Consider the following 25,003-nt stretch of genomic DNA (forward strand, 5'->3'; position numbering starts at 1 on the left):
TGTTTGACCAGTTTGTGATTTTGTCAAGATCTGAGGAGAGGGAAGAAATTGTTGCCTGTCTGAGAAAAGGAAGAGGGATGTCACAGCAGAGGTTGGAGTCATCAGCAATGAGATTAAGGGGATATTAAAGTCAGTGAGATCATTGATGAAGGTTAGGAAAAATATGGGGGCCACAACAATGCCTTGGGGTGCTCCAGGCTGAACGCAAAGGTTTCTGTTGAGAGCCCCACATTCCTAATCCTAATCTGTAAAATGTTCCGAGGATAAGAGCGAACATATTTTAGGCCCGATCCATCTGCGGGTATTTCAGACAAACCTCGTCCAATTTTTGGCAGCTCAGGGTCTTTCGGCCATTGGTGTAGTATGAAACATCTCGGTTTGTATTGCTACACAAGCACCAATGATGTATCGACTTGACATATTTGTGGAAAATCGAAAATTATTCGCCATTTGAGTGCAATCGTACTGTGATGTCACCCAGAAACAGTACGGATCTGGTGGTCTGCTTCCATGTGTAACGTCATGGCGAATCTGAATAACAAGATCATTTCGACCTTTAATCACAATTTTACCCACTTTATAATTCGGAAATCGGAAAAAGACGCATCATATGTATATTGTTGGGTATCAAGGGATAGATTAGCGTTGACGTGGTCTGAGCATTTGGGTTCCCCTTTAAGAGGACACGTGTGAGTGTAAGCCCTCCAGGTTTTGTCAACCATCGTACAGTTGTAATGGTTTGTACTTTACCTTTTCATTGTTGCTGAAGTGCATATTGCACTTTTCATGTCAAACTTTTACAAGATATACATTTTAAAGATGCTTTCAGACTGGGATGGCAAAAAATTTAAAAGCTAAAATATTCTTACGCTAATTAAATACTCGATAGTGGTGGGACTGCACAAAATCCCCAAATCGGCCATTTTGGCAGCTATATCAGTTATATGCCATCAGTAATATGTCTGATTTGATATCTGTTTTAATAAATGAAGTATTTAATCGTGAATAAGAAGCTCAAACAGCGAATGAAAGTGATCAATATCAGCAGTTAACGGAAGAAAATAAAACACCCTCCTGGATGAACTGATCAAAGAGTGAATGGTTGTCACCTCTGGATGAACAGAATTCAGCTCAAAACTCCAAACAAGGAATGATTCAAAATGGAGAAGGCTCCCAAGACTTCTCAACACATTCATAGTCTATGCTCTTCTGAAGGTGCTCTTTTGATTCATCTAATCAGAATGACAATAAACATTCACTGCAAGGTTTTTACCCAAATCTGTTTACGCCAAGATCTGTGGATAAAAATATGACAAATGAGATGATTTAACTTCTCCCATCTCTTTCTGAAGATCAGCAACATCAACTTGAGTCTGACATTTCTACGGAGGAGCTCACTGCAGCATTAAAACAACTCAAAGACCACAAAGCTCCCGGACTTGATGGACTCTCTGCTGAATTTTACAAAGCATCCTGGGATATTCTATATCCTGCTCCAATTGAGATTTTTTTCTTGACAGCCTCGATCATGGTGAGCTACAGGAGAGCTGTCTTGTGTCTTCTCTAAAAGAAAGGGGATTTGCAGTTGGCTAAAAATTGGTGGCCTATGTTATTGCTTAATACTGATTATAAAATAAAGTCAAAAGTGCTTGCAATGCATCTGAGAAAAAAAAGTAATTTGTCTCCTGATTGGAAATGACCAAACATATTGCATCCCAGAGCGATCCATTTATGACAGTACTCGACCGGTCAAAAGTTTTAGAACACCCCCATTTTTCCAGTTTTTACTGAAATTTAAACAGTTCAAGTCCAGTGAATAACCTGAAATGGTACAAAGCGAAGCGGTAAACTGCCAGAGGTTAAAAAAAAGTTTATGTTACCAAAAACTGAAAAATAATGTCAATTTCAGAGTTGTTAAAAAAGGCCTTTTCCAGGGAACAAGTAATTGGTTAGCAACTGCAGCTGTTCTGCAGCAATGGAAGTAAATTAAGCCTTGACTGTTGATGCAAACAATTCCTACAGGTGTCTCGACTTTTGTTGATTAGTTACAAACCCTCTGTCTACATAAAAGCAGTGTTGGAACAGACTGTGTTGCTACACCCCCTGAAGCATTATGTGGACAATATTGCACTGCAAGAAGTAGGATGTTGCTATCATAATGGTGAGAAAAAGACAATTAACAAAAGAAGACAGACAGACCATTATAACCCTTAAAAGTGGAAGTCTTTCCTTTCGAGAAATTGCAAAGGAAGCCAAGGTGTCAGTGAGTACAGTTTCCTACACCATCACAAGGCACTTGGAAACTGGAGGAAACTCTGACAGGAAGAGGTCTGGCAGACCCAAAGCTACAACACAATCAGAAGACAAGTTTCTGAGAGTCAACAGCTTGCATGATAGGTGGCTCACAGGACAGCAGCTTCAAGCACAGCTTAACACTGGTCGAAGTAAGGAAGTCTCAGTTTCAACTGTGAAGAGAAGACTGAGCTGCAGGTTTGACAGGTCGAGTGCAGTAAGAAAGCCATTGATAAGATGGCAAAATAAGAAAAAGAGGCTTGCCTGGGGCATGAAGCTCCACTAATGGACTACTGAAAACTGGAAGAAGGTCGAATGGACCGATGAATCAAAATTTGAAATCTTCGGTTCATCACGCAGGGTTTTTGTACGCCGTCGAGGGGGCGAAAGGATGGTTCCTCAGTGTGTGACACCAACTGACAAACATGGAGGAGGAAGCGTGATGATCTGGGGCTCTTTTGCTGGATCCAGAGTCGGCGACTTGCACAGAGTGACTGGCACCCTGAAACAAAAGGGCTATCACTGCATTTTGCAGCACCAAGCAATACCCTCTGGTCTCCACCTAGTTGGTCAGGGGTTCATCATACAGCAAGATGACGACCCAAAACATACCTCCAGGCTATGTCAGAACTATCTTCGAAGAAAAGAACAAGACGGTAGACTTCAAATCATGGAATGGCCAGCACAGTCTCCGGACTTAAACCCCATCAAGCTGGTTTGGGATGAAATGGACAGAAGGGTGAAAGCAAAGTAACCTACAAGTGCAACACATTTGTGGGAACTTCTGCAAGTGTTGGGAAGAACTTTCTGAACAATATTTGATTTCCATTGCAGAAAGAATGCCACGAGTATGTTCGGCTGTTTTATCTGCAAAAGGTGGCTACTTTGATGAGTCAAAAATTTGGATTAAATTTTGTTCAACAAAACGATTCTATGATTTCTTTTTTTTTATCTGCAATTGTTTATTTGTTCGATGCTTTAATTTCAGAATACATTAAAACATTAAACTGCTTAAATTTCAGTAAAAACTGGAAAAATGGGGGTGTTCTCATACTTTTGACCAGTAAAGTATATTTTTGGTTCGAGAATTAATTACCATCAGTCAAAGCACATCTCATGCTTTTTGGGTTATTACTCCTGGATCAGGAAAAAGCTTTCAACAATGTGGATCATTCCTTCTCGTTTGTCGCTCTTACTAGAGCAGGATTTGGGGAAAAATTAATTTCTTGCATAAAGCCTTTATGCAATAAAAATGCATCATCCCTGCTAAAAGAAAACAATAATCCACGTCATCCCTTCCCCTTTTCAGCGAATAATCCGTCAGGGCTGTCCACTGTCAGGCATGTTGTGCACACTTTCCGTTGAATCCTGACTGGCTCTTCTCTGTACCTCCTTAACTGGGTTGTCGATATCAAACAGTTCGAAAATTATTTCAGCTTATGCTGATGACCTGCGTGTTACTGTTCAAAACCAGGAAAATGTTTTTGAGCTATCTCGTTGTCTGATCAATTTTTAGCTTTCCTCATCTGCAAAGGTAAACTGGAACGACAGCTTTGCCCTTTGGGTGTTCCCAGACCCCCTTTCATCGTCACAATCTTCCCCCTCTCTTCTCCATATCTATTCAAAGAAGAATGCTATGATAAAGGATGGTTTTAAACAGTAAGGTATCTACTTGGGAACTACAAATTATGTGCAAAACAATTGGGATGGTTTCCTAGATAGTATTGAACAGAATCTTGCAAGGGGGAAAGGAATGCTCCATTTCCTGTCACTTAAGGCATGAGTAACAGTAATAGCAATAGAGTTATTGCACTCCAGCCCCCTCAAGCTTTGATCACGAGCATTCAGAAGGTTCTGATTGATTTTTTTCCTGGGAAGGCCATCATTGGCTTAAGGTGGTCAAAGCTTGGTGCACATCCCAAGTTGAATAATGGCTTTTCGACTGATGACAATAAAGTGTCTATTGTGTTGTGAAGATGTGGCCTTGTGTCCTCTCACTAATACCTTGCTTAGCCAAGCAGGTGGAATGGACAATGACCTGGAACTCTCCCTTATGAACTTGAAGCAGGTGCAATACCTTCAGAAAGTATTCACACCCCTTGAATTTTGTCACATTTTGTTGTGTTACAGCCTGAATTTAAAACTGATTAAACTTATATTTTTTGTCAGTGATCGACACAAAATACACCAAAATGACAAAGTGAAAACGTGTTTTTTGAAAATTTTACAAATTCATGAAAAATGAAAAGTCGAAATGTCTTCAGTCAATAAGTATTCAACCCCACCCCCCACCCCCTTCCCGAGTCAATACTTTGTAGAAGTGTCTTTGGTAGTGATTACAGCTTTGAGTCTTCTTGGGAATGCCTGTATCAGCTTTAAACATCTGGATTTGGGGATTTTCTCCCATTCTTCCTTGCAGATTTGCTCAAGCTCTGTCAAGTTGGATGGGGAGCGTTGGTGAACAGCAATCTTCAAGTCTTTCCACAGATTCTGAATGGGATTCAAGTCTGAGCTTTGGCTGGGCCACTCAAGGACTTTCACGTCCTTGTTCTGAAGCAATTCCAGTGTTGCTTTGGCTGAATGATTGGGTCATTGTCCTGTTGGAACGTAAATCCACCGCAGTCTAAGGTCTTTTGCACTCTGAAGCAGGTTCTCCTCAAGGATTTCCCTGTATTTGGCTCCATTCATTGTTCCCTCTATCCTTACAAGTCCCCCAGTCCCTGCAGCTGAAAATCATCCCCATAGCATGATGCTGCCACCACCATGCTTCACAGTAGGTATGGTGTTAGATGGGTGATGAGCCGTGCTCAGTTTCTGCTAGACGTAGCGCTTTGCATTCAGGCCAAATCGTTCAATTTTCATCTCATCAGATCACAGAATCTTTTGCCTCGTGTTCTCAGAGGCTTTCACATGCCGTTTGGCAAACTCCAGGTGTGCTGTCATGTGCTTTTTTTTTCTCAGGAGTGGCTTCCGTCTGGACACTCTCCCATAAAGCTTAGATTTGTGAAGTGCTGCAGAGACTGTTGTCCTTCCGGCAGGTTCTCCCACCTCAGCCAAGGAACTCTGTAGTTCTGTCAGAGTGGTCATTTGGTTCTTGGTCACCTCCCTGACAAAGGTTCTTCTTGCCCAGTTTCTCAGTTTAGTCAGACAGTCAGCTCTTTAAGAGTCTGGGTAGCTCCACATTCTTTCCATTTCCTAATGATGGAGCTCACTGTTCTCTTGGGAACTTTCAACACTATAAATTATTTTATCCTCTGCCCCAGATCGATGCCTCCTCATAATTCTATCTCAGAGTTCCACGGACAGTTCCTTGGACTTCATGGTAGAGTTTCTACTCTGACATACACCATCAACTGTGGGACCTTATATAGAAAGGTGTGTCTGTAATCTTTACCAGCAGGTCATTTATGAAATATTTTATAAATACTAGAATAAGCAAAGTACGAGATCTCCTGAAGCCTTCCTTGAAGCTATGGTTACCTGCCAGCTCTGTTTCCTCAGAAAATAGTTTATCGTTCAATCAGAACAGTGAGCAAAGTCATGAGGACGGGAATTCAGACTTCTTTTACAATTAAATATTTGGTAGAATGGGGTAGATGAAGAAGCAGATTTTCACCTCTCCATTCCTGAACTTTCAATCACTTCTCAAAAACAACATGGCGTGTTCATTTCAAACAGTGACGAGTCCGGTGTGTTCCACATCATGGGAAAAAGGTGATTTGTAAAATTTGTCTTGAAGTTTATTTACCTGGTTATACAGAACCCTTAAGAAAACAATGGAAAGGAACTTCACCTGGAGGAGCCTTCGTCACTCCAAGTTGGAATTTGACGGATAGTTTTCCAACCGTTGGTTGTACGGGACCGCTCCATCAGGCCCTGGCCACACAGTCATTACTCTGGAAGTTTAACCCTTCTGGGCCTAATGTATATCCTTTTTGTAACAAAAAACCCTGTATCATGCTTTTGTCGAGTGTAAAAGGTTGTCTTCTCTTTTTCTATTTCTTGGACGTGTTTTTTTGTAATTGCATACATGACTGATAAAAATAAGTACGTTTGCTTCTGAAATCTTTCCTTGGTATTGCTGAGCTTGCATTTTTATAAAACCAGAAAAGCCAGATTAACGAGTTTAAAAAATGCGCTTTTATATTTCCAAGAGGTGGTGTGCACACATAAAACGATAGAGTTCATGAACACCTTACTCTGCACAGTATTCATGTATATCATTCAAATGAAATAAAATAAAGATTATATAAGTCATATAAATAAATTAATTCTGGACGTTAACCACCATTTTACACAGGGACGATTACATCACCCTATCTCATATACATAAGTTCTTCGTGCCTGTTGTTTATGTCCTTTATAACATCCTTAAAAGCAGTAAGTTCCCTGTTTGGAATGATATAAATTTTGTTTGACTGCTAGACAGGCAGATAGAGTAGAAACATTATCTCACTCCTCTCTGCGCATGTGCGATTGGGACAAAATCAAAGTAAACAAAAAGGACATACATTAGGCACAGAAGGGTTAAACTTCCAGAGTAATGACTGTGTGGCCAAGGCCTGATGAAGCGGTCTCCAATTGAGATCTCCCATACGACAAACGGTTGGAGAACTATACATCACATACAGTAAGTACTGTCAAACTGCAGGTTTGTTTTCCGATTCGTATTCAAAATATAACATTCAATTTAAATAGGTTCTTCCTCGATCATAATCTGACGTTTGTGGACAGATGGACAGACAGACAGAAGTGAGCTAATTATTCCCACATTCTTGTGGGGTTGACCATGGGGGATTTTTGGCCCAAGTGTTTCATCAACCAGCTGACCAAACCTGTCATTCAGCTGGACCTGAATTGACCAACAATTTGTTCCGAACATGATGAACATGATGAAAAACAAGATGTTCTGGCTGCCAGCAAGAACTTGCCTACTTTTCACAAAAGACACCATTAGGTCTTTAAAGTCCACCAGCGAATCCTTGCATTTGGGACAACCAGCTTAATCTCCATCGAAGGGATGGCACAGTTTATGATACAAGCCTCTGCCTCTGAAGTATCTATCCGAGAGTTTATATTTCGGCCGAGAATCCAAATCAGACAAGACCACTCAAATGTATGTATACTCCCTTCTGCACCATCATGTAAGACTATTTTTATGAAAATTAAGGTAATGATGAAGGATTTCGTGTTTTTGCTACATCCCTTGGAGCAATTTATGACTGGCATGTTCACACATGCTCTCCAATTACTTCTTTTTTTCTTTTCTTTTTTAAACAATACTCTTAAGGCTCATGGCAGAACTTTTACATTTATTACACAGAAGACAAAGACAATATGAGACATAAGCAGTGCAGTTTTAACGCTAATTACAAGGACAATGAGACAATGGTCAAATCAACAGAGCAAATTGGATTTGAACTTGGGGTCCCAGCATCATGAGCTAAGTACTCAAACGAAAACACGAGAGACGCAAAGAGAAGCGTTCACCAATATGCGACGGGATGCCTTTACAAAACTAAGGTTCAATGAAGTGCTACATTGAGAATAAATCTGACATACTTTCAGTAGAAAAGGGACAGATTGTGCTGAGAGCAGAACATTCAATTCATCCTGTACCACTGACAAGATAAGTAAAGTTCTCTTTTTTTATGTTGGATGATTGCTTAAAAGGTAGATTCACAGCAGAAGTAACAGTATACTCATAGTAGAAACAATACTGAATGTTGCAGTGCAGGGGTGTGTATCAATTAAGATATCGAAAGTGTGTAAGGAGACCTCTTTTAATGACCGAAGAGCCTCCCATAAGATGACCTGTGCAAAGCAGCATTTTCAGTGAATTAATCAGACACAGACAGATGAACAATCTCACCACGAGCAGTTTCTTCATTGAGAGTTTTCATCGCAGGCAAGGATGGTGCCAAACGTCCTGTGATATTGTAGGCTTTTCCATGTAAAGCTTTACCCATTGACTCCTATGGAGAGAGAGATAGAGATAGAGATAGAGATAGAGATAGAGATAGAGAGAAAAGAACAAAGCAGGTTCACTTTTCAAATATTAAAAATAACACCATAATTTGATATGCATGTCTGTGTGCATGTGTGCATCATTGGTTGTTATCTCCATATATGAGTTTCAGAAGGCGGAACGGAGTCCACCCATGTCTCGAAGTTTCCACCTCCATTTTGTTAAAGGGGATCGCGATTCATGAACCAAGGTGTGAAGTTTTCTTGTTCTCAAAGTTTTGTTCCGAGGTCTGCGTCTGCGTCTGCGTCTGCGTCTGCGTCTGCGTCTGCGTCTGCGTCTGCGTCTGCGTCTGCGTGTCTCTCTCTCTCTCTCTCTCTCTCTCTCTCTCTCTCTCTCTCTCTCTCTCTCTCTCTCTCTCTCTCTCTCTCTCTCTCTCTCTCTGAGCCATGGACAGGTTCCAACTGTAGCTCGTTTGTCGTAATATTCCCAGGGATAGTTTTTAAGATCTCCGTGAGGTTCTTATTCTTCATTCCAGTTGCTCCAATGATCATTGGTACTATTTTGGTGTTCTTCAGCTTCCAAGATATTTATGCTTCATTTTTGAGATCCTGGTATTTGGTCATTTTCTTCATTTCTGCGTTGATTCGGCTAAAACCACTGGGTACTGAAACCTCATTTATCAATGCCATGTATTCTTTTTACACCTAAGTACTATATCTGTTCGCAATGATGTTCACGCTCGATGGGATTATGTGGTCTGATGTGAGTCTTACTTCCTTGTTTTCAGTGATTCATTTTGGTTCATGTTTCCATGACTTTTCTGGAACTGGGATATTGAAGTTTTTGCACATGTGCTGGTGGATTACTCTTCATACTTTGTTATGCCTTTGTGTGTACAGCTCTTCTGACATGAGTTTATTTTTACATCCTGATAGGAGGTGGCTCGTGCTTTCTGTTTCTACCTTGCAGAACTACACCTGTCCGATTGACGCAGTCCCACCATTTTCTTAAAGCATTTTTTTAATACATGATCTCGGCTCGTGGAAGAGCTAGGACACAGAATAGAACAGGACACAGCATAACAAAGGGAACATCAGGAGAAAGGGAAAACACCAATAGCATGGTCGGGGGAGAAGGTAGATGGAGACGGACAAACAAGGGATGCAGCTAACGATGAGGGTTGGGGAGAACACAAGGGGTGGCCAAGATGGATACATAAACAAAATTTTGGGAGGGGTGGGAGTGGTTTAACAGGTGTAAAAAAGATCATGGCTTTGGATGGGGGATGACTTGAGATGGTGGTGAACAGCTGTCTTGAATACACAGAGGGAAGAATGAATTTGAAGAGTGTGTGGAAGGTAGTTTCACAGGATGGGAAAAAAAGAGGAATAAATGAGTGGAAGTGAGCGGTGGTTCTGGATTTAGGCATTTTCACGAGGAGGGGGTTACTGGTGGACCGCGTGTATCCTGCAGATACCTGGGGGGAACAAATCACAGAGAGGGCAGAGGGTGCAAGACCAGAAATGAGGCGGAAGAAGACAGAGAGACCACCAACCTGTCAGCGATGGCATAGTGATCGGCCCAGAGACTCAGCTTCATTGCAGGAGATTCCAATGATCTTGAAAGCCTTGGTTTCCATGGCATTAAGCTGAGCAAGGTGTGAGGTAGGGGAGACAGACCTGAAGGGCGAGCAGTACCACATCGAGCTGTGGATGAAAGCATTGCCGGTGGACAGAATGAGTTGAAAACGGGTGGTTGTACTCGAAGGTTACACGGGGATGTTTTAGGAAGTCAAAAAAATGAATAGTCCCGTGGGTTCAGGGTCGGGGAGCACCCCATTTTGTCGAAGTAAATGTGTATCATATCATGCCATCTGGTGGGAGGGTTCTTCCCTGATGTGTGAAATTGTAAACGAATGTGCCGAATCATTTTATATAATTATCCTACTCCATTGAAGCATTGTGATTCCATGTTGTCTAGAGATTGTGTATTCCGTTTGGAGGAGAGGCAGAAAGTTGGGTTGTGGGAATGGGAGGTTTAATTGAAAGAAGATAAATAAGAATAGTGAAGAGCATGGGAAAAAAAATAAAGACCGAGTTTGTGAGATTTGGAGTAAAAAATTGAGAGAAAGGGTGTAAGAGATAATTGACTTTTGGAGTCAAAATGTTTCTGCAACTTTTGCGTACGTAGTACGTAGATGGCCCCTCCTGAATAAAACATTATTCGGAGTGATCACATAACCATAAGGAAAGCATCGTTTATCCTTCTTACTGTTAAGAGACTTTGGGCACAGGGGATGAACAACATTAGCTGATGAAGATTTCATGGTGTTTTGTTTACATTTTCACCTGCAACATGTTGCGGGTCTGTAATAGTTCCGCATTGCTGTTGGTGAGGTTCTGGTTGGGGGTTGATTTTTGAAATGATCACCCATTAGTCGGACAGCTGCCAGACCACACCCACATCTGTAAGTTGACTCCACCCACAATGGTACCCAGACTAAATGATATGGCCACCATCTTAGTTTTCTGGTGGGCCCAACATATTAGGCCTCTGCTGATTATACACTGTCTGGCTTTGTTGCGTCAGATTTTCATTGGCTTTATTTGGGTCGAGTGTTAATCATGATGAGGGGCCCCAAAATGTATCATCATATGTCGAATAAAAATTATTAGTTAGGTTTAATCGATAATCGTACGTGCCTCCCGAAAAAAAAAAGTGTTACGTAATTTTTGAACAGCCCCATATTGAGGTTAAACATCCGTGACCGTGTGGCAAATCAGATAGCTATGATAAACTGTGGCAGAGGGTGACATTTAAAACTTGTCTCCCTGCTCTAAAATCTGGTGGTGCCTTGACAAGTCGGTCGCTGGTGTGTACTCCCCTTCCATTCCTTCGCTCAGTTTAAATGGCACCACAGCCAACTACACTCGTGAGAAGGCCAAATGCGCTCAGTTATGCATTTGCTTCAAAATCTTGTTTCCCAAGCCCCTCTCTCTATGTAGCTACCCATCCTTCCCTGTCATTCCCAACTTCTCTTGAGTTATGTGTTTTTTGCACGTGAGAAGGTGGAAAAGTTTCTGGCAACCCGGACGGCATCAGCTCATGTGTCCAAAAAAAAAAAAAATCTGCTCTGCTGGTCTTGCACTTCCTCTCTCTGCCCTTTTCACCCTGTCATTTACTCAAGGTCATGGTCCATCTGCTTGGAAATCCGACAACATCACTGCATTACATTAAAAAAAAAGTGCAAAAACTGATCACCTTAACTACAGACCAATTATCTTTCTTCCAATCATCAGGAAGGTCATGGAATCCATCACCACAGTCGACATAAAATTATTCCTTTTATCCAACATCCTCATCTCAGATCATCAATCCAGATTCAGACCTGGACACTCCACCTTGGACATGCTGCTACAACTCTCTCAACAATGGTGGAGGCCCTCAATATGAGACATGAGATCAGGACTGTCTCTCTGGACATATCTCGAGCTTTGGATACAGTCTGGCATCCTGCCTTGCACTCCAAACTGTCTGCCTATGGAATCCAAGGCCAACTCCACTCTTGGATTACTGACTTCCTCCACTCTCATAGCCAATGTGTGACTCTCAGCAGAACCCTTTCATCTCCTCTCCCAGTCAAGGCTGTAGTACCACAAGGCAGTGATCTAGGCCTCATATTATTCCTCATCTTCATCAATGATCTCACTGATGCTCTGGAAAATCTCCTTTATCTCTTTGCTAATATGACCCCACTCTCTGCCATGACATCTCTCATCCTTCTCTCTCTAATCCACAAACAGGCAGCAGCCTCCTCAGACCTTGACAAAAATCACAAACTAGTCAAACAATCCTGAGAAATATATCTATATCTATATCTATATCCATATCTATCTCTCTCCCTACCATTCCGCAAGCCCTTCCATTTACTTTCTCAACAACTGTCTCATAGAGGTTCAGTTACTTAAACTCTTGGGTCTCACTCTCAGCCATGATCTCTCTTGGCCAAGCCACATTTCAAAGTTGGCCTCCAAAGCCAGATGCCGGACTGGGCATCCTCCATTGTGCAAAGTCCTTCCTTGGCACACCTGAGCTCCGAACCACCCACATACAGGGGTTTCAACAAAACTTGATGGAGTACTGCATCTTGCTCAGCTTGACACTGTTAAAACCAAGACTTTCAAAATCATTGGAATCTCTCAGGATGAAGCTGAGTCCATGGGCGTATCACTTCATCATCGCCGACAGGTCGGTGGTCTCTATTTTCTTCCACCTCATTTCTGTTTTTCACCCTCTGCCCTCTCCATGCTTTGTCCCCCACCCCCCTCAGGTATCTGCAGGATGCATGTGATCCACCAGCAATCCCATCCCAGTGAAACTGCCAAAGTCCAGAACCACTGCTCACCTCCACTCATTTATTCCTCCTTCCCCACCTGTGGAACCACCTTCCACATTCTCTTCAATATCATTCTTCCCTCCCAGTCTTCAAGCTGTTCACCCCCATCAAAAGACATGATTTATTTCTGCACCCACTAAACCACCCCCACCCTCCCAAAATCTGATGCATCCATCTTGTCCACCCGGTACATTGTCGCCTAAACCTCATTGTTACCTGTATCCCATGTTTGTCTGCGTCCGTCTACCTTTCTCCCTCCGCCCTGCTCTTGGCATTTCCCCTTTCTCTTCCTGTTCTCTTTGTTTTGTTGTGCCCTGATCTGTTCTGTGTCCTCGCTCTTCCATGAGCCTATACCATGTATAACAACAACAATAAAAACTGGATATGTAAGGAACAAAACAGTTGAGGTCTGAAGCAAACCTTAATTTTGAAAGATTTTGCCTCGAGGGGTTTTCTGGAAAAATGCATGCATCCTGGAGTTTTGGGATTGGTTGAAGAGCTGAGAGAACAGGGCGAGCTGGCTATTCCAGAGGAGAGACCAAAAAGAAAACAGAGGCAATCAATCTGCCTTCGATGTGAGAGCGACAAACCTTTTGCTTTGTCTTCATTGTGGGAGATTCCAATCATCTTGAGGGTTTAAGGTTGCACAGAATCCATGAGACAGATGTGACTTTGAGGTGAGAACCCAGAGGGGGGAGCAGTACTTCATTGAGGCTTATAGACTGTGAAGAGTTCTGATTGTTCCAAGGAAACACTTGAAATGATGATGGAGCTTTCGTCTGCGGCTGGCTCTGGAGGCTTGTTCCGCTATTTGTTCTGCCTCGGAGTTACCATAGCTGATGGTCAAGCCAAGGATATCAAGAGACCGAACCTCCAGTGAATAACCCTGGATATAGGTGTGTTCTTTTGGCGACCCTTTCGGACCAATAGTATGAGACTGTGAGATTTTCCTCGGATGAAGGACACGATCTATTTGTCATTCCAGCATCCATAATAATTCCCTGATCAACCTTTGCAACCGGTAGAGTGCATTTGACCCATCATGCCTGCATCATACAATATAACATTAACTTGATTAATTTACTGAATCGGTGAGTGATCTTCAGCATACTGACACACAACAAACTGCATTAAACATGAACTACTAACTTTGGTGAATCGTCGAATTACCAATTACACAAAACGTCATCGTTCGACTTCACTGTTAGAACTGTGGAAACAATAATCCCTTCTCACTTGAAATGTAATCAGTGTAGTCCAAGGTGGCTTGATAAAAAGGTAACTTGTATGACCATTGTAAGGCTTTCGAAGAAGGTATCTCGTCTGACCATTGTATGGCTTCATAGCTCATACGGCTTGATAAGAAGGGAGCTCATATGACCATTGTATGGCTTCAGAGCTCATACGGCTTGATAAGAAGGGAGCTCATATGACCATTGTATGGCTTCAGAGCTCATACGGCTTGATAAGAAGGTATCTCGTATGATCATTGTACGGCTTGATAAGAAGGTAGCTCGGATGACCATTGTGACCGAGCCACGGGGACACAACAGAGGATGGGAGATTATTTATTGAAGAATATTGTTTACACGTGATGAGATTTGGGTCAATCTTTTCAAGCCACATTGGCCAAAGCCAACCAGTATGGAGTGGAGACAATCTTGGTTCCAACCACCAAAAATAATTGAAAGTGAAGCTGCCAGTTGGCAAGGTTACAAACAACAATCACTTTGTGACATGAATGGTTCGACTCGTGTAAAATTTCTTGAATGTGGGAAAAATTAGCAACGCACAGTACGACGACTTGACATGCAATGAAGTGAGGCAAGAAATATGCAGATTAAGGCCATACCTCACACATGGTGTCTTAGATTGTGACTTCACCGCAAAGCAATGCTCACCCTCACTGGGTAAATGTCACCACCACTACTCTCATGGACGTGCCTCGAGGAGTTTTGGGTTCGGAAGCTCTAAATCATCTCTCATACAATCCAGATTTGTTACCTTGTGATTTGGATCCCTATGGACCACGAAGGAACATTTGGATGGCATGAGGTTTACGAATGATGAAGATATCAAAGCACGTGTCCTGAAATGGCCTCGTATCCATCCCAAAGATTTCAATGCAGGTGGATATAAGGTCGTACCACATCATGACGTGGTCGTATGGTGGGATGGTTCTTCACCAGTGTATGAAGAGCTGCCAGGCCTTTACTGAGGTAGCTCAAACCTATATCACAGGAGATGAAGACCTGAGCAAACAAACACGGCAGATGAAGCAAAGGCATACCTACCAACACAGCGGCTGTCTAGAACACCTTCCCTGTTCCACCAAGCCTCCAAGTTGTGATCTTCCAAGGAACGAATGGTGTTGCCTTAACAGGCTCCGAACGGGTTTTGGCAGATTCCATCACGTGTTCTCCTGGGATGTTGTTGACTCGTCCGAAGGTATAGACAAAATAAGTGAAGATGAATTATTCAACAGAGTAGACAGTGATAGGACCAGGGGCCATAGCCTGAGAGTAAAGAAGAGGAGAGTTAAGAAGGTAGTAATGAAGGGGACTTTCACTCAGGGAGTAGTTAATGCATGGAATGGTCTCCCTGGAAAGGTAGTGGAAGCAGAAACAGGAGATAAGTTAAAATTAGAATTAGATAGGTACTTGGTAGTTATGGAGATAGAGGGGTATCAGGATGTTGGCAGGACTTTTCGGTAGATCGAGTATGGATGAGTGATTGTGTGCATGCGTGTGACTGTCCGGAGTGTGATGTCTATGAGAGGGTCTCGTCAAGAGAGTTTGTGGTGAAGAGAGTGTTCTATAATCTTCAATCTAAAAAAAAACATTTCCCCCCATTTTTTTTGTTTTGAACACCCTTGTGACATCCCTGAGTGCACCACACTGTTCTGAACCCCACTCCTCCCTCATTCCCCCAAATGAATGAAATCGTTTTGATGTTTTAATGTAGTTTGGTGTTGGTGTGGCGCAGGCATGGTGGGCTGAATGGTCTCCACCTGCGTTGAATTTCCTTGCTATTCCTTGTTGAGTTGTAAAAAGCTATTTTTAACACACTTATCAATGCTTGTCATAGGGCTGAAAGATGTTGCAAAAGGTCAACAAACTCCCAGAGGGATAGAAGAGGAAATATGTCCCATAATGCACAGACTCATCAGTGTGTTCACGGGTTTATGGCCTGCAGAAATATAAGCAGGGTTCAGTGACTACAGAATGAGGTTCAAGGTCATTTGAGCTTGACATCACACATGATTCTGCAGGAGGATTCCGGCAGCATTACTAATCTCACGCTGCTGGCCGTTCCGACTGCCACGGGAAGGCATTGGCCGAGGAGATGGAAAGCCTTTTAAATTACATCATGAATCAGAGTTGTCACCTCCTCCAAACCTAATATTTAGACTTGTTCAAATGTCATGACACACAGTAATATATGAAAACAGGTAACCATGACATTGATCGTCTAACCAAGGAGAACTCACCACGGTTAATAGATGCACATCATCAAGTTCTTTACCAGAGCCCAAAAGAAGGCCAAAACACCTGAAAAAACACAAATACGAGTGCTGTACCTACACAAGGAACACCTCTTCCAAACATCAGCACACTGTGCCATCTCTTCACCAAGAAATGCTTAACGTTTGTCACAAACATTTAGTTCCGATCGACGTAATAAAACCCATTTTATCACTTCATCGAACATCATCACCTTCCGCACACCTGCATTAATGTGAAATTTGAATAAACATCACAACAGTTACGTTTTCCATAATTTCACCGCTCGATTGTCCGCCGTCCGCTTTGTCCGCGAATAAACAAGGCCTACCGCTCGATTGTCAATTCACAATTGGACGTCTGCTGGACCGACAGCACGACCCGCCGATCAACACCCGCTCTCAGCTTGAAGCACGGCCGCTCGCGTTCCACTGGTACTGCACTGTCGGCCCAAGAAAGTGTCAAATGGAACTGAATTATCAATAGCATCCTTCACCAAACACGTATTTGTGAAGAACAATGCCCTTTCAATATATTCTAGCATTGTAGTGAGAGCTGCATCAAACTTGTTTTTCCTTCGAAGAGAGGCATCATCCAAAAACAGGCCAGCATCTGGTGGATAGGAACTCGACTCAAGAGACAAAATTAATTTAAAAGTCAGCCTACCACTTTGGCTATTTGATTAAAGATTTGCTTACCAGGCTAACCCAACACCAACAGTGCCAACAAGAAAACAATGGTGGGGTGGGTGTTAAGGGGGGAGAAGAATGGGGAGAGAGGGGATGTCAGAGTGGGGAGAGAGAGGGAGGGAGAGGGAGAGGGGTTAGGCAAACAATGTTCTGCTTGACACATGTGACATTCCTTTTGGTCTATATTACAAAGTGTAGGCTGATGTAAGAGCGGACATAGACTCTTTATATTTAAAACTAGCAAATACAACCCATCACTTTGCTGGGGGGGGGGGACTATTCAGAGGCGTGGGGTAAGAAGGAGGGGAGCGAGAGAGGAGGGAGGGTAGGATCAGGGGGAGGAGAGGAGACCGAGGAGGGGTGGGGGAGTTAGGAAGGAGAGGAGACGGAGGATGGGTGGGGGAGTGAGGAAGGAAGGGGAGCGAGGAAGGGTGGGAGCAAGGAGGATTTGGGGGCGAGGAGGGGTGGGGAAAGGGAAGGCAGCGTGAGCGGAGGACAAGGGAAGGCAGCGTGAGGGGAGGACAAGGGAAGGCAGTGTGAGGGGAGGGCAAGGGAAGGCAGAGTGAGGGGAGGGCAGGGGAGGGAAAGGCAAGGCAGTATGAGGGGAAGGTCTGTCTGGAGATAACCACTATCCGGACATAACCACCGTCCAGACACATATGGAAATAACCAATGTCTGGACATGTAAGGAGATAACAGTAGGGTAAGAATACTGATTCTGGCTCACTTTGCCCCATGTAAATGAATGGGGGATTTTCAGCGATTTATATTTTTTTACCCTAAAAATAAATCCCCTTTTTATCCCAAGGTATATTTATTTGTCTCTCCTTTTAACTTGGAGGTTGAACCTCATTGAATTGAACACCTGGGGGTTGAACAGCTCACTCATTGAACCTATAAAGATTTGTTCATTCTCAAATTCCTTCAATAGTTTAATTTTCTTTGCACAATAATCCCCATCTAAAATATTGACAAACAAAACATTTGAATCTTTATATTTTTTAAGATACCCCTTTTGTGTCATTACGAAATGATTAACTTCTCTTAATGCTCTTGTTTGACCACCTCCTGAGCCACAGGTTATTTTTTGTTAAGCCCCGCCCACTTTTCTTTAAGCCCCGCCCACTTTTGTTAAGCCCCGCCCACTTTCCACAAGGTATTCAATAAGCCCCGCCCACTTTTGCTAAGCTCCGCCCACTTTTCATAAGGTATTTTTTCTAAGCCACGCCCACTTTTCCTAAACCCCGCCCACTTTTGCTAAGCTCTGCCCACTTTTCATAAGGTATTTTTTCTAAGCCACGCCCACTTTTCCTAAGCTCCGCCCACTTTTCATAAGGTATTTTTTCTAAGCCACGCCCACTTTTCCTAAGCTCCGCCTACTTTTGCTAAGCCCCGCCCACTCTTACATCATTTTCAGTTCATCTCTGACTCACAAAGAAATCACTAGAAAATTACAGGATGTTATGGTTTGAAAAAATTTCCCAATGAAGGCTTGCCTAGGCTTGCCCAGGGGAATTTCCAAAGGAAACCACACCCACCAGTCTTTCTCTATAAAAGCTTCAAACCCAGGCTCCATTTTAAACATTTGTTCTTGCTGGCAATGGTGTTCTGTGTGCTTATCTCGAACTGTCTGTCTTCTATGGAACTAAACCTTCAAGTTGATGAACTGGATTCAAACCTCTTATCTATTGAGGTAAGATTTTTTATTTTCCTATTTTCAAACTTTGATTGAAGCATACTCATTTAATAATTAAATAACTTAATTAATACATTATTATTTTCTCTCACAGGAAATTGTGTCTGAAATACGAAATGAAAATACTGCTTTTGCTACAACTTTGGTGAAAATTGTTGGCTTGGTTGAAGACCTTGAGTGGGATGACTTTGGTGTTCCTTGGAACTCTCTGTCTTCTATGGAACTAAACCTTCAAGTTGATGAACTGGATTCAAACCTCTTATCTATTGAGGTAAGATTTTTTATTTTCCTATTTTCAAACTTTGATTGAAGCATACTCATTTAATAATTAAATAACTTAATTAATACATTATTATTTTCTCTCACAGGAAATTGTGTCTGAAATACGAAATGAAAATACTGCTTTTGCTACAACTTGGGGCGAAATTGTTGGCTTGGTTGAAGACCTTATGAGCGACCAAGACCCACAGAACGAGTTCGACCTTGATGACCCAACCAAAGAGTTATACCTTGGAGACCAGCAAAATCCTGAAAAAGAGTTTTACAGCAATAGTACTCATTGTGAGTTATCAAGACAATACCCACTGAACAAGTTATACCTTGATGAGCCAGAATACAAGTTTTACCTTGGAGACTCACAAATTTTGAAAAAATCAGTAAATGAGTTCTGCCTTGATGGTTTAAATAACTACCTTGGAGACTCAGGAAAAGGGTTCTGCCAAGATGGTTCTAAATATGGGGCCTACCTTGGAGACTCACAAATTTTGAAAAAATCAGTAAATGAGTTCTGCCTTGATGGTTTAAATAACTACCTTGGAGACTCAGGAAAAGGGTTCTGCCAAGATGGTTCTAAATATGGGGCCTACCTTGGAGACTCACAAATTTTGCAGTAAATGAGTTCTGCCTTGATGGTTTAAATAACTACCTTGGAGACTCAGGAAAAGGGTTCTGCCAAGATGGTTCTAAATATGGGGCCTACCTTGGAGACTCACAAATTTTGAAAAAATCAGTAAATGAGTTATCCTTAAGAGACTTTGTAAGTTGGTTTTACTTTGAATACTTGAAATGTGGGTTCTGGATTGATAACTCACAATGTGATACATATCTTGGAAACTCAACGGGAATGTGGTTATACCTTGAAGACTTGGAAAGTTGGGTTTATGTTGGACACTTGAAACTTTTTTGGGGGCTTTTATTTATTTATTTATTTATTTATTATTATTATTATTTTATTTATTTATATTTTGGAGACTTTTGGAGTTGCTATCACTCTTTGGGATCTAAACCTATCGATGTAGTTCTTTGTCGGATGGTGCTTGATGGGAGCAAGATCAAGAAAGTTCTGGGAAGAAAGTGCAGGCTTACTCTCCCCCTTTTTACGTCATCAAACCTGAAAGCCTTAAAAGACAGAATTGGAAGAAGAGAAAAAAACAAAAAATATACATTGTTTCGTTCTGGGAAGAAAGTGCAGGCTTACTCCCCTTTCTACGTCATCAAACCTGAAAGCTTTAAAAGACAGAATTGGAAGAAGAAAAAAAAAAAACATAAAAATATATATATATAGGTGGAAATCTCATTTTGAAAAAGACATTGTGTTGGGCGAGGATTGAGTTGGGGTTGAGATTTTGAATGTGAGGGTTGGGGTTGAGATTTTGAATGTGAGACACACACACATACACATCAACAAACAAAAGTTAAGCCTTGACTATTCAGTTGAGGATTCTGTGTTTGGGGTTCACAGATCTAAGAACGTCCCCCTTGACACACATTATATACTGTTATACACCTCGGACTTGGCCCTCGAGTGTCCACAACGGTGTACACTACGAGGATGTGAAGCGCCAACCTATTGCTCCCATTACACACACACACACACAAACAAAAGTTAAACCTTGACTATTCAGTTGAGGATTCTGTGTTTGGGGTTCACAGATCTAAGAACGTCCCCCTTGACACACATTATATACTGTAATACACCTAGGACTTGTCCCTCTAGTGTCCACAAAGGTGTATTATCTGCTTAGTTTTGTCTTTTGTAATTCCTGTGAATAAAATGAACCTAAAATCTCTTCCCCTTCCAAATCATATATTTTATAAGTCCAAGGAACTGTATCTATTACATCAACAATTTTAAAAAGTTCTTTCGTCCATCGTTCAGTAAAACCCTTTTCAAAATGAGATTTCCACCTATATATTCTTACGATATCACCAACTTTGAACTTAGGTTTTCTGACATTAATCTCTTTTTCATATTTTAATTTTGTAAATGTTTCTGATGGCTTCATATTCGTTGATGTGTGAATCGTGTCATTATACTTATCCACAATATCCTGAATAAAAGATGACCATTGTTGTGAACCGAGTTGTGTGAATTTTTATATAGTCTCTCTTTTAAGGTACGATTAAAACGTTCAACAACAACTGCCTTCCCTTCATTAAAGGTACTGTATAATGTAATACTGTTATTTTTTAGAAAATTCATAAATGTCTTGTTATAAAACTCTCTACCCTCATCAGTCCACAATTTCTTAGGTTTTCTCTTACTTTTATTAAATATCTGTTGAAAAGCTAACATAAGAGTATTACCTGTTTTGTTTTTTAAAGGGACAACCCATACGCATATCTACTCCTCAAATCAATAACGGTTAAAGCATACTTGTACCCCTTATCATTATTGAGTTCAATCAAATCAGCAGACCAGATATAATCAACTTCCTTGGAATAAACTTTCCTTCTCTGAAACTTTGTGAATATTGGTTTATGTAATTCATCAGCTAATTGCTCTTCAGTCTTAATGGCATCATTAGAGCCTATAAGTTTATGAATTTTCAAGTCCAAGTTTCAATTTAGCACTAATCATCTTCTTCACGATGAACCTATCAACTTTTTCTCTCAAGGTTGGATTTTGTATCAGAGACAAATTATACAACATTTCTCTATCGGCTTCATGCTTTTCTTCCAACGTTGTGGTATTCCCATAATCAATATCGTGTCTCATGCACACTTCATCAACTCTATTGATTGGTTTACTCCAGGATTTAGGATTGTCTGCCTCATCTAATCTTTTATCCAAGTTTGTGCCTGGACCACAGAAAGAATAACCTGGAAGATGTAATTCCTGGTATTCCAGTAGTTGTAAATTTACTTCCTGATAAAAACTTTTGTATATCTCCTCCGAGTTTGTGTTTGGAGATAAATTGATTTTTTTTTTGAACCACACACCGAACATATACCTTTTTGTATAACCCTGTTATTTTTACTTTTAATATATGAAATATTTTTAGTATTAGTTTTTCTTTTTACATTTGAGACAATAACTCATTTATTTATGAGAAAAATTTCTGCAGAGTGCAAAAACCTTTTTAGTTTCCAACATGCACATTTGAATCTTAATTTTTAAAACATAAAGAATCCTTAGAAATGCCTTCACTCTCTCCTCCATTTATTTAAGAAAAAACTTGAATTAAAATGAATAGCTTGACGATGCTAATAGTTTTGTTGAAAGTATTGCAAATAGACTTGTTAATTCTTTGTATTCCTTCCTGGTGGGTTGAGTTATTTTCTGTAATACCTCTATTCTTTTTTGAATCTCACTGGTTTCCATACTATAATATTTATTTATTCTCTCTCTTTCCTCCCTCTCCCTCTCCTCCTTCTCCTTTTCCTCCTCTTCCCTCTCTTCTTCAACTCCTTCCTCATCCCTTACTATACTTGAATCGTTTACACCCCATAGAATATTATACATATATTCATCAGGATTTCTTGTTATTCCTGTATCCAAAATAATTTTTACAACAGGAAACCAATAAAATTTCTTTTGAATTTCTAAAAGAGCCTTACCTTTTCTTAACCTTATAATTTTTTCATTATTTAACATTCTAATTAAATCTAAAGTTGTCGGTTTATCAACATCAGCATAATGCCAATCTTTTATTGAAAATACCTCATTCTTATGTTGTAGAACATATTTATTAAAATACCGAATACCCTTTTCTTGAAGGTATGCTTGGACACAGAAATGATAATTTTCTTGAAGTCTTCTTGCTGTCATTTATGTATTAGAAACATATGTTAGTATAATATTATGTACGAAACACCTCCCCATCTTCCCATAGTTAAATCATTTTGTATTTCCTTACTTATTATATATAATCCTGTTTTTTCTGTTTTCATGAGATAAACAAGGGCAAAACCATTATTATATTTACCCTTATTAAATTCTTTTATTTGTTGTTTACTAATCGTGGCTCCACAAAACTCATTCTCGATACCAAGTGGATAATATTCTTCCTTACGAGACTGATTTAATTGTTCCAGGTCTTCGAGGTTAATTTTAAATGACCAATTATACCCTAAATCATTCATATCATACCCCCATTGTTCTATTCTCATACAAACGATACGCCCTTCTTTATAAAAATTTATTTTAATTCGAACTGTGAATTCTGTATGACCTGGAGATAATATCAACACTTCTGTATCTTTAGAATACACAGCCGTTTATTTAAGTATATATATTGTGATAAATCGCTTAATCTCACCAAGTCATTCGCGTCAGTCGGGCTTGGATAATTTTTTAATTTATAAGCATTTTCATGTTAATATTTTTGTTTATATTATATTTATGTCGTTCAGCCTGTGCCTTTGTGTAATAATTTGATAAATCAATATCCAGTTCTTGAGATACACCAAAGATAGAACCATCTTTACCAACATAAGTCATTTATATTAGATTAAAAATAATATCATAAAATTTTTTATTTTTGTTGAGTTGAAATAACACATATAGACATAATTGACCACAACACTTGGAATTTAATTCTTGGACTTGAAATGTTTGATAAACACCATTCTGTAAGAATTTTATGACTTCAACAGGTGGTGGAAGACCAAAACTATCAAAATAATATTTGTCTTGACTATTAAAAATACAAACCCAATGAGAACCCTTCCCATCATTATCTTCTAAGTTCATAATAATATTCTTTGTATGTTTCGACACATTTGTTAATTCATCTCTCATACAAATAACCACATTATGAATTTTTAATTTCTTACAATATTTGGCAAGTTGCAAATTTGATGTTGTATTCTTTCCAAATTCTTTCAACCACTCATCAATGCTCATTTATTTATTAGAAAGATATAATCCATTACCTCTTTTCGTTAATTTTACACCTGCTTGTGCTATAGAAGAAAGCATATCTCCAACTAACAATCTCGCTTTATCAGGCAGACCTTCAAGTTTTTCAGCAAAATCTACAATTACACCACTTCCACTAATTTGTTTCTCCAACTCTTTGTTATGTCTTTCCAATTCTTTTTGAGCCTGGAGTTGAGCCTTCCTTTCGTTGGCAGTTTTGACCGCTGTTGAAATACCACCCGTCAATGCTCCAACCGCACTTAAACCAGCAAATAAAGGAATTAGAAATGGGAGAAATCCTCCACTCGTCTCTCTTATTGAATATTTTTTCAACATTGGTTTTGTCATTTTAATTTTAAGTGAGCCAGTGTCATTCAAGATTTTAACCTGTTCTCTTGTGAGCAAAACATCAATTCTTACTGCTCCTTTTCTCTGAATTGTATTAACGTTAATCGTACAAGGCTTTTGATTTTGAACACAAGATGATAGTTTATGAAGATTGATTTGATTAACATATACCCCAGTTGGTACTTTGCCACTCATTTATTTAACAAAAAAATTATGTGAGACTAATCATCACACCATTATCTGTATTAATCTGCAATTCTGTTTCTTCCAAAAGCAAACAATATGTATCAACTTCTTCACTCTCTCCTCTTTCAATGTATAGGGAAGTATCCACTCGATTAGACTTTATAGTTTCTTTTTGAGCGCTCAGGTCAAAGCGTATAGATTGTATACAAACTTTTAAATGCTGTCATATCCAAAATAGGTTCTTTATTTCCATTACTTTCACCAACCTCTTGGTAAGACTTGTATGCTTCAGCAAAATCATTTTTCTCCCAATTAATTTCCAATCTATCTCGTGGATAAAATGTTCCATCTAGGAGAAAGCAGCGAAGTTGTTTCACCTTAGCATTATCACTCAATGCATTATTCTTATCAGTCGCAGTATCACCATCTGGCTTTTTAAAAATCATCCACAGATATCGTGGCTTTCCTTCCAGAACACCCAAATTCCACGTGTAAGTAGTTTGATTGAGTTTAACGTGTTGACATCTTCTTTTGAGGTATGATACACTGAGTGGTTTTTTTTGAGTTAAGTCTTCGATTCAACATCTCTTCTGTTTTAAGATTAGGAGTATATTCACTGATATACCAACTCATCTCCTCAATTACAAATTTATTCTGATCACCAAAAGCATTACCAACACCAAAAAGCAATCTATTTTCATTATCATTCCTTTGTAGTTGAAATCTAATTTTAAGACCATACAGAACTTTATCATATTCACAAAATCCAAATATACCTTTAA

General features: G+C 40.2%; 1 protein-coding gene across 13 annotated transcripts in view; it reads right to left on the reverse strand.

The window, feature by feature from the left end:
• LOC147013640 (rab GTPase-activating protein 1-like) overlaps positions 1-25,003 on the reverse strand; it is a 337,271-nt gene that overhangs the window by 221,321 nt on the left and 90,947 nt on the right. For all 13 annotated transcript variants that reach the window (XM_085855705.1, XM_085855704.1, XM_085855702.1 and 10 more), the window contains 3 exons: positions 16,491-16,601; positions 16,147-16,207; positions 8,165-8,267 (listed from right to left, as the gene is read on the reverse strand). In XM_085855705.1, the coding sequence (XP_085711831.1) occupies positions 8,165-8,267; positions 16,147-16,207; positions 16,491-16,601 (275 nt within the window). The remainder of the gene's footprint in view (positions 1-8,164; positions 8,268-16,146; positions 16,208-16,490; positions 16,602-25,003) is intronic.

This window comes from Eptatretus burgeri, chromosome 14, assembly GCF_056783735.1.
Source record: "Eptatretus burgeri isolate ZD-2024b chromosome 14, Ebu_testis_v1, whole genome shotgun sequence".
NCBI lineage: Eukaryota > Metazoa > Chordata > Myxini > Myxiniformes > Myxinidae > Eptatretus > Eptatretus burgeri.